The 11,559-nt window shown below is 35.1% G+C and overlaps 1 protein-coding gene across 1 annotated transcript; it reads right to left on the bottom strand.

Moving 5' to 3' along the window:
* Window positions 1–7,789: 7,789 nt before the first annotated feature.
* LOC128982230 (venom allergen 5-like) lies at window positions 7,790–8,816 on the bottom strand. The gene has a single exon (XM_054401298.1). It carries the CDS (start codon window positions 8,731–8,733, stop codon window positions 7,843–7,845), a length of 891 nt encoding a protein of 296 aa, XP_054257273.1. The 5' UTR covers window positions 8,734–8,816; the 3' UTR covers window positions 7,790–7,842.
* Window positions 8,817–11,559: the final 2,743 nt, after the last annotated feature.

Here is an 11,559-nt window from a genome sequence, read left to right as displayed (position 1 = left end):
TAATGAGTACTCATATTTAAATGGAATTAATGAATCATAACAGCTGTTTCAATTAAACAAGTTGGTTCTGTTCTGTGATGTTCAATAGCATTAAAGTTACTAGAATTACCAACAGAGTGCAGCACTATTATTTTTTTAAATTTATGACAACAGCTAATTTGCAACCAAAAGGTGAGTGAGCGCAGCGAACGAACTTCAACCCGGAGGCGAGTTAGCGTAGCGAACGAGCTAACCTGAAGGCAAGTGAGCGCAGCGAACGAGCTCCAACCGTAAAGGTGTATATATATAAAAGGCAAAGCCCTCACTGACTGACTGACTCACTCATCACTAATTCTCCAACTTCCCACTTACCTAGGAGGCTGAAATTTGGTACACTGATTCTTTAGGCATTAAATAGGAAAACTGAGTGGTTTTTATTCTGATCGGACTCTCGGGCTCCGCCCCAGTGGCTCTGGAGTTTCCCATGTTAACCTAATGAGTACTCATATTTAAATGGAATTAATGAATCATAACAGCTGTTTCAATTAAACAAGTTGGTTCTGTTCTGTGATGTTCAATAGCATTAAAGTTACTAGAATTTAATGCTGGGTATAAAAAAATTAACAAAAAACATAAACAGCAAGACCTTAAAAAAAGAGTCACTCTAAAATAATTTGTATGACTGATTATAGAAATATAAAAATATCATGATGTAAAAAAATATAAAAGCAATCTACAATATTTAAATTTACATTCATTCTCATACTGCTTTGGTTATCTCTTATGTATAGTAGGCGGGTGCACTCTATGAGCACGTAGATGTCAACCACACACTGTAAAGTGAGCTTTTGACCTAATGTAGCTCAATTCCTCTCTTGACGCCAACCATCGCTACTCTTATTCTAGCATTGTTAAATTGTTTCTTTGATGTGTTCTGTTTTATGGCGTATTTAAATTAGGGGCCCTAACCCAAGTCTCCGGTTGGGAACATAAGAGGGTAAGCAAGTGGATCTAACGACAGATCTATAATGGATACGCGTTTAACATTATTAGTGTTGGAAAAAACTATACGATTTATTTGGCCAGGTGGTGCTTTGATTTCAGCTTTAAAAATTGCTGCGAAATCTTCACAGGTAGCACCATTGTAGCGAGGGAAGACACTTATGTTATTATGTACATAAGAATCTCACTTGACTCCTCGGAGCTCTCTTCCCTACATAATGTCTGCCACAGTCTTCAAAGATTTGCAAATGGGTTGGCATTGTGACCCTATTTCCCGCATATTTTTATTACACTTTTTTTAATTGTACTTGGTTCTCCTTTGGGTTCTAGTGACATTGCCGTGCTTACTTATATATCTGTGCGTATTTAGGATCATCACCTTCTTGAGGAATTAGAGGACTCACTCGGTGGTAAAATTTGTCACGGATCTTGAAATTGCAGATCCCCTGTGGAACTTTCTCATCTTAATGAGCTTTGGAGCTGACCATGGTAAAGGCAGAACTGAATTGACGAACTTTATCCAAATAAATTCTGGATATAAGTCTCACAGTCCTATTTTCAGATTGGGAGTTTCCAATAAGAACCCGAAGTTTATTGTGTTGATTTGCACAAATGAGGTAAACGAACCTTTCATTTAACTTAACTGTCTCGGCCAGTCTTCTCTTGCTTAAAAATATGTAAGCCACTACAATGTAAACATTTAACATTCATTTGTCCGAGATTGGACTATCACAACGGTGGTACTACCACTATGTACCCATCAAATGTTCAATTGAGAGGTTGATGCAAGCGGTCATGTTCGCGTTCCCTCCAGCCACTTACAGTTCTTCGTCGTACTGGCGGCATTTGATTTTACATTGAAATGAAATAAGAAAGTTAACCAAACAACAGAAAACACTATAAAGTAATTGGAATTTTGATACACATTGTAAATTACATGATAATATGGTAATGTAATGGATAACTGCCCAGTGAATAATCACTTTTAAACATTCACTTCATCACATCGGACTGTAACTCCCTACATGATAGTCAGTAAAATACGATGTAAGGTAAATCAATTTAACCGTAGACAAAAAGAATTAAATACTTATTAAATATTTACTCTTAAACACTTTGTTGTCTAGTATTGATAGGAAACTTTTTATTATGAACCAGACTTAGTTAACAGATTGAAACAAAATAATAAATTCCAGCTTTGCTCTGGAAGTTTTAAGTCCTGCAGTCTGTGGTTAACCTTAAAAACTATTTCAAACTACGTCCATATGTTATTTGTAAACAAAGGGAAATGAGTTTGATCAAATGTCAGCAGATAGCGCCACCTTCCAAACTTTAGCCCTTAAGTGTACTTAAGTGGTGCCCTTTCTAAATATTCTGGGACGTATTTGCACATCTACGCGAAAATACCTTTAATTTGACACCTCAAACTTTAAAATCCGTCAAACCGTTATCGAGTTATGACTGTGAAAATAAAACTGCTTGCGTATTAATATATAGATTTAATAGTGATTTATTTTATATACACGTAAATTCAATTTTAAAACTATCAATTAGATTAATATTTTAGTTTGTTACTATTTTACTTGGTCTTTTAAAAGTTTGATTACTTCCAAATTACAAAAAATCTAGATGCTGACCATTTTCTTTACAAGGCCAAGTTATTGCTAGAAATATGTTTCTTCTAGCAAACAAGGATTATTTTCATGTTGTTTCTTGTCTCAGGATTACTGTTTTAGATTATAAAAGGTATAATGTTACCTGGATCTGCCAAAGTAATCCAAATGCTGTCTAACGACTACGCGTTTGGAAGCAGTATAAGCTTCATCTTCAGGTCGTCAAGAACACATTTCACTCATGAGAGGTCGTCAAATAAATATAATTTTTACACATACATGGACGGAGAATAGTTACTGTAACAGTAACTATTCTCCGTCCATGTATGTGTAAAAATTATATTTATTTGACGACCTCTCATGAGTGAAATGTGTTCTTGACGACCTGAAGATGAAGCTTATACTGCTTCGAAACGCGTAGTCGTTAGACAGCATTTGGATTACTTTGGCAGATCCAGGTAACATTATACCTTTTATAAGGATTATTTGATTTAATATCAATAATTTGGCCAGCCAACTATTATTTTGACGGGTCATTAAAGATGGATTAAATTTGGGAGAGTTAGCCTATATCATTTATAGTTTATGATATTAATGGTTTAAAGATGCATGGTACAGTCCTTACTTTCAAATTATAAAACTAATTCAAATAATTTGTTGCTAATTGCCTACAACCTTTCGAGATTTAGTTATTAGTAGTTAACTCTGGACCTCCTAAAGTTAACCAGAGTTAAAAGATTTTATTTGGGCAATATTTTGGCGAAAGTCAGTACAGAGTACTTAATTAATAAGCTATTTAAAAAATAACCTTTTTAAAACAATAAACCTTTATGATTATTACGTGTGAATTTGTTTAGGGTCTATTTGAGAGAAAACTTATCGAATGCAGACATTTGTAGGCAGCTTTGTCGAGCAATCTTGTTAACGAAACTCTCTCACATATTGTTTCTGTAACTTAGCAAACGCGTGGAATACAAAATGGTTGCTTTGTTAATTCTATTGAAATCAAACATAATCAAATTAAATTTAACATAAGAAATTTCCGAATTATTTCCTGACCAAGTTTTCAATGTTGATTCCGTAACAATTAGGCTAAAAACTTTCATAACCATAACACACCAAACACCAAACAGTCCTCCCCTTTGAAATTGGCCTGTCGGGTTGGTACTAGATTCAAAGTGTGGTATTGTTAAGATACTGATTTAATTTTTTTGTGCTTCACTGATTTAATTGTTTTTTCAAGACACAAAATAGTCAACAACAATTCAGTCGAGGATGAAAATGGTTTTTGAAATGTAATGTAGGAAGATTATAATGTCTCTAAATAGGTGAGGAACTAAGATATTCCTACAAACGCGTTGCACAATAAACAATAAAGTAATTATACCGATAACTAACGTTGCATTTGGAAATAGCTTCGACTGTTTTGACCAGTTACTTTAAAGCTGCAAATTAATTTCATGTTGTTAGCCTCCGGATCAATGGAAGTAATTAATAATGGTTTAAATACCTTTATAGTCCAAATATAGGCTACTGCAGTTTCGTTCCCGATTGGGCAGCCTGATTAAGTTCCCTTCGGGAACGAAACTGCAGTAGCCTGTGCTTGGACTACAACGGATCACTTGACAGTATAAGGCATTTAAACCATTATTTATTGAAAATTAATGATTTAGTTTTATACTTACGCAACCCATAACTAGTTGCTATGCCCGTGCAAACCGTGTTTCGCTACGATAAGAGAACGCAGAGAAGTTAATATAGTTATTCTTCACTGCTTCGTCCAAAGAAAATTCCTGGTTAAGTAAGCGCACATTCTTTATGTAAATTAATTATCTAATTATCTATGTCCATTTCAGAAGGAAAAATACTCAGCAATTGAGTCTCCAACCTAAAGGTGAGTGAGCGTAGCGAACGAACTTCATACAGGACGTGATTGAGCCATGCGAACGAGATCGTCTTGAAAATTAAGAAGTTAAACGGGGCAAAGCCCGTGGGTTACAGCTAGTTTTAATAAATACTAGTGTACATGTTGCTCGAAATCGAGCAATCGCAAAGAAGATCTGGGATAGAACGGTAGAATCAAAAGGTTAACTCAAGGAAAAGTATACAAACAAACTAAAACAAAAACAAATCTAACAGCTGATGTATCTTCAATATTTTTTATGTGATTAGTACAACAGTCCCATTTTATTGAGCGGAGCGAGCGAAGCTCTTATACTACACTCCTGCTTTTTTATTACAAATACTCCTCCTGAACGGCAGAAGCGATCTTCGCGAAATTTAACACAGTCATAGTACCCAACCATGGGAAGGTATAAATCTGAAATGGTACAAATCGGACCATAGGAATATTCCCTACATGAATGCAAACTTTTAGAAATTTAACATGGGCCTTATGGGTTAATTGGTTGCCATGACATTATTTGCGAGTAAACAATAAAAAGTAAACAAGAGCCTCGACATATGTTAGTCAACAAATCTACCACATTATAAATACAGTACAAAAGAAAAAATCTGATGAATACTAAATAGCATATTAGTTAATTGCATGTAATACGAAGTGATTAACAATCAGTCATATATTGAGTGATTAAAATCATGACGTTAATATTTAATTGTATAATCGTTCTGTTCTTTTTAACAACAATGAATAGTCAACTAATTAGGCCTAGGCCTATGTAGCGTGGAGAAGGAGAAGTTAAAACGAGGGCATTAAAAAACACTATAACATAATTATACCGACAAAAATCACACTGCCCTTGATTTGCAAGTAAATTTGTAAAAAAATGTACCTGTAGCTAAAAATACAAAATAATTTTACGAAATGAAATCACAACCACTTGGTTTACAGATAAGGTTTACAACTAAATGGTGTAACTTAGACAATAAAATCCCAAAGGATTAACCTTAATATTGCTGTGTGCACTTCGAAAAGAATTAATCATTAATTAAATTAGGACTATATGCTCCTCTGTCAAATTCATGAGAAGATGTAACAACGTCGTTTTAAACCAAATATGCCTACTGGTAGGCCTATTGTCTACCACCTCGCTTTACTCTGCGATACTAACTTACAAAATAGTTTTAAACATTGCCATGTAGTAGTCTAAAGTTAGGTTGGAAAAAATATATAGGTTCCAGCTACTAGGAATAATAAGGTTTCAAGTTAAGCAAACTGCTTATTTTGATGTCATTATAAATGTTATGTAACGTACCGGTGAACCAATTCCTAAAGTTTTCAATTATTCTTTGTAGTCTACATTATAGTCGTATTGATAAATTGTATTGCACCAAAGGGAAATTTTGAAAGTGGTTGACAATATATTTCTTACTTTTAACTGCTGAAATAAAACTAGACCTAATTATATTATCGATTAGCCTATCTCAATTATTCGCTGTTAGGAAATTATTACAAACAAAAAGTTAATGTATTTATATAAAAAATGCATTCTTATCACAAAATTAAATTAAAAATGTCTCAGATAAAAAAACTGATTAGTGAAGTTAAGAGAAAATCATATTTTAACAAAATCAGAAGCAAAACTTTAAGGCCGCCGAGGAGATTCGAACCTGGGATCTCAAATAATGCACGTTATTGCCTTTTAATAATTCAGGTATCGCATAGGTTTACCATGATTCATTTTCAGGATATAGAAATTATTGAGCAGAGCGTAGCGAAGCTCTTATCATTGACTTTATAACTTCTCTTATACTACACTCCTACTTTTGATTAATAGCATTGAGCATAATTTACTACAAAATGAATAACCATAAGGGTTGCCAGAATTAGGCTAATGCACCATATTGCGTTTGGATACTGTAAATAACTTTTACAGTATTTTATGTGAGCAAGACGTGCCATTAATGTAGACTTTGAATATGTACTGCAATTCCTATTTGCAGTGTACAATAACACTCATATAACACTCATAGTTTCGATACTGCAATTACACAATTCGTTGACATGAACCCGACGCATTATTGACTTTAAATACTGCACATAGACATCCCATATAAGTGAAGCAGAAGTAGGCCTAAGCCTACCATTGACTTCGGATACTGCAATTCGGCATTTTATTTAAGTGAACGAAATAAATGGACCATGATTTAGGATACTGCAAGTAGACTATTCATTTACATGTACCATTGAGTTTGGATACTACAAGTAAACAATCCGTCTACGTGAACCGGACGTACCATTGACTTTAGAATCTTTAAATTGGCATTACATTTATGCGAACCAAATGTATCATTAGCATTGGTTACTGAAAGTAGACATTTAACTTATGAGAACCAGATGAAACATAGAATATGGTTCCTGCAAGTAGACAATGCATTCACTTAATCCTGACTTATGATTGACTTTGGATACCTACTGCAAATAGGCATTCTATTTAAAATGCGAACCAAATATATCATTGACATTGAATTAATATGCTGGCTCCGCTCAATATTGCAAGCAGAAAACTGCATTGTACACCTAGTAATTGGTATTTTTGGCGTAGTTGTAAGACCTTTCATTCAAGTATGTGGTTAATAGGAGTGTGGCTTATGGTTTTCTAAAATGTTTAGATCCTTGTTAGCTAAAACATTTTTAAGTAAGTGAAGTAATAAATAACAAGGACTGGTACTGAGTGTCCAAGGATTGACTAAATAAAATAACATTCAAACAAATGGTTAAAACATAAACCCTCCGCAATCAATGTATCTCAAAATTGGTTTATTTATACATTCACCATCTGACTATGGAGGTTGAGGCAGAATACGAGATGGTTCATGCAATATTAATATCTGGTGTAAACAGATTGTTGCATCGTGCAAAACTGAGACAATCCCCAGCACAGCTGTGACCACGACTTTACATGAAAATCTGAATTTGTCGTATGAAAAATCCAAAACAAATTTAGTTCCTACCTCATCCAAGCTATAATCTGTTCCTTAATTAACTGTCGAAATACACTATTTGATTAAAGTCTTAAATATGAATGAATAAATTAATCCTCCAACATATGGATATCTTGGGTCTTTGACCCAAAAATAGTCATCCCTAGACTTATTTTACGACTGAAGACCGACAAAGGTACGAATAATATGCTATGATATCCTACGTAATAACAGACCACTTTAGAAAGTGAATTCGATGTAAAGTGAACGATGTAGTGTAGTATATTGATATAAATCTGTAACAAACAACCTTAAATTTAAGTTTTATTTACTACAAATTTTTTTTGAAAAGTTGTATAGTAAATTAGACATAGTAGTAAATTGATACCAAAACTATTACTCCAAGACAAGCGTTTTGTAACGAGTCGCTTCTTAAAATAGAAGATGAATTTTTCCTTTTTGGAATCCTTTTTTCATCCGATTCTCCAGTACAAAGTCCAGGATACATTTTACTACAGTGAGTCCCTTTTGGACACTTGCTGCAGGGTTTACCAACTTTATAAACAGGCTGGCCAAGCCAGTTCCCAGAAACTGCATAGTTGCACTTCATACATACCGGCTGGTAAAACTCCATAGTTTTGTCCTCTTCTATGTACCCACAGCCTATTCGATCAGTGTCTGCCCAAACGACTTGGGTATAATGTCCAGTTTCATGGCTGAACGTGAATTTGTCGACGGATTTTGAATCGAACAAAGACACCTCGTCATACCACAACTGCACCATTCTGTAGAAGAGATCAGTTCTGTTTGTTCCATCTCTTAGTGGAAGATTGTCGTTCACGCTATTCTGACCTACTTCAGTTCCGTCCTTTAAGTTTCTACACTTATCGTGGGCCAAACCATCTCGTTCACAAGCGTTAGCGAATGCCTGAGCAATTTCTGCCAACTCGGAGTCCCATTTGAGTTTCATCATATTAGCAGCGCCTGGTTGCCCTGGCTGTTTACCCTGGGCGACCTTTTGTCGCAACTCGTTGTGAGCGTGTAGAATAGCTTGCACGTATTCATCTTTTAATCCTCCTCTCGCTTCTTCTGACGAACATTTCGGCGCACTTCTGTCCAAGGTTTTGGGATATATACAAATTGAATGTGGGGAACCGTCTTTACACGAAGGGTATTCACAGGTACTTGCAACTATGTGATTTGTAAGAACTTTTACGATCATAAACACTATAACTTTATCACAGTATGTTTTCATTTTTAAGAATAGTAATGTTCTAATTAATTTTGAAACACGTTATCGATCTATTTGAATGCAACTGTTAATTGAGGAATTATCGTTCTTTATTTAGAAATATTACAAACATCACAGCTGGAATTAGTCATTAGCTGTAGTATTAATTTATTAAAACAAATCAGATGATTTGAGCCGTTGAATATACTGTGCTAGAAGGCAAAATACATTCAATCGTCGGCATTTGACAAATTATATTGTCGTTAGACCTGTGAAAATATTGAACAGTGTAAAAGATGCGTTGAAGTATTCCAACTTCGAGAAAATGTCAAGTTCACAATACAACTCGGCTAAATTTTATTTCACTAGTTTAATAAGGTAATCATTTGCCGATGACGAATATTGAGAATCATTATACCTTTTATCATGACATAAATTTAGATTGAACACTGAATTTCTAGACGCAAAAGCCACACGTCTTTTGGAAAATTCTTACAAAAAAGACTAAGGCCTGCGACAGGAAAAGTCAATAGCAATAGTTCTGTTCAGCTGTTAAGATTCTTTAATTCCATTTAAATATGAGGACTCATACGGTTAACATGGGGAAACTCCAGAGCACGATTACTAGAAAAATACCGGTATTGATCATAAACATAAACAAATGACGTTTTTGGCCCGAAAATAAACATAATTTAACATTGCATAAATATAACTGCCAAAACATATGTTCAATGCTATTAGTATAGGATTCGGGCCAACAACGTCATTTTGTATATGTTTATGATCCATACCGGTATTTTTCTAGTAATCGTGCTCCAGAGCCACTGGGCCCATCACGAAAACCATCCTTGAATAATGCTTAATAATGCCTGAAAGTTTCATTACAATCTGTCGAGCAGTTTCGGAGTCCATAAAGGACAAACAAACAAACAAACATACATTGAATTTTATATATATACATGATAACGATTTAAGTCGTACAGTAAAGGATGTTTTAAACGATCATTTCCTGAGAGCAAGGAGTTATTAAGCTTATCGAAAATTCAAAGGGAAAGGATGAAGATCATATGTATTTACGTAATGTTTGTGTAGTTGAGTATTGACTGTGTATGGACGTAGTCAAAACAGCTGTTTATACAGGGCCATTTATATGAAGTATATTTATGTCAAATATTAAGTTACTTCCTGCATCTTCACTTTGTGACCACCCTAAGATCAGCTGTTTCATTAATCAGAACTCCCACTACTAATTATTAATAGTTAAAAATGCTTTTTTATAATACAGACTAGCTGTACCCGCGGGCTTTGCAACGTTTAACTTCATATGTGAGCTCGTTCGCATTGCTCAATCACGTCCTGGTTGAAGTTCGTTCGCTACGCTCAATCACCTTTAGGTTGGAGCTCATTCGCTGCGCTCACACGTCCTGGTTGAAGTTCGTTCGCTACGCTCACTTACCTTTACGGTAGGAGCTTTTTCGCTGCGCTCACTTACCTTCAGGTTGGCTCGTTCGCTACGCTAACTCGCCTCCGGATTGAAGTTTGTTCGCTTCGCTCACTCACTTTTGGTTTAAAATTAGCTGTGGTAAAATATTAAAAAAATTAAAGTGCTGCACTCTGTTTGTAATCCTTGTAACTTTAAAGCTATTTAACATCATAGAACAGAACCAACTTGTTTAATTGAAACAGCTGTTAAGATTCATTAATTCCATTTAAATATGAGTACTCATTAGGTTAACATGGGAAACTCCAGAGCCACTGGGGCGGAGCCCGAGAGTCCGATCAGAATAAAAACCACTTAGTTTTCCTATTTAATGCCTAAAGAATCAGTGTACCAAATTTCAGCCTTCTTGGTAAGTGGGAAGTGGGAGAATTAGTGATGAGTGAGTCAGTCAGTCAGTCAGTGAGGGCTTTGCCTTTTATATATATATAGACTAGCTGTACCCGCGGGCTTTGCCCCGTTTAACTTCTTAATTTTCAAGATGAGCTCGTTCGCATGGCTCAATCACGTCCTGGTTGAAGCTCGTTTGCTACGCTCACTCACCTTTAGGTTGGAGCTTGTTCGCTGCGCTCACTTGCCTTCAGGTTGGCTCGTTCGCTACGCTAACCCGCCTCCAGGTTGAAGTTCGTTCGCTACGATCACTCACCTTTTGGTTGCAAATTAGATGTGTCATAAATTTAAAAAAATAATAGTGCTGCACCCTGTTGGTAATCCTTGTAACTTTAATGCTATTGAACATCATAGAACAGAACCAATTTGTTTAATTGAACAGCTGTTAAGATTCTTTAATTCCATTTAAATATGAGTACTCATAAGGTTAACATAGGAAACTCCAGAGCCACCGGGGCAGAGCCCGAAAGCCCGATCAGAATAAAAACTACTTAGTTTTCCTATTTAATGTCCAAAGAATCGGTGCACCGAATATCAGCCTCCTAGGTAAATGGGAAGTGGCAGAATTAGTGATGAGTGAGTGAGTCAGTGAGTCAGTGAGGGCTTTGCCTTTTATATATATAGATTAAACAAGTTTTTTTTTAATATTCAGCGTAATAACTCACATACCTAGCATTATAGATACCACAATAGGTCTAACTAAGTTAAGTAGGTAAATAAGTTTCAAATCACTATTACAGCACATCATCTAAAATAATGCACCAGATCTGTCAACATAAACCAAAAATACTTAGGAGGGTAAAGGTAAATCGGAAATAAACAACTTAAATAAGAAAATTGACAAACCTCTAAGGCATGATTGTTAACACTATGTAATGTCAAAACATACAAGACTTGAATTACTTTTTCAAAACAGCATTGGTCATGCTGCAAATTTTATTTAAGACTCAAATTTATTTAAT

This window comes from Macrosteles quadrilineatus, unplaced genomic scaffold (assembly GCF_028750875.1).
Source record: "Macrosteles quadrilineatus isolate MER2022 unplaced genomic scaffold, UCM_ALF_1.0 Scaffold_204__1_contigs__length_187771, whole genome shotgun sequence".
Taxonomy (NCBI): Eukaryota; Metazoa; Arthropoda; class Insecta; order Hemiptera; family Cicadellidae; genus Macrosteles; species Macrosteles quadrilineatus.
This window is presented reverse-complemented; position numbering and strand designations above follow the sequence as displayed.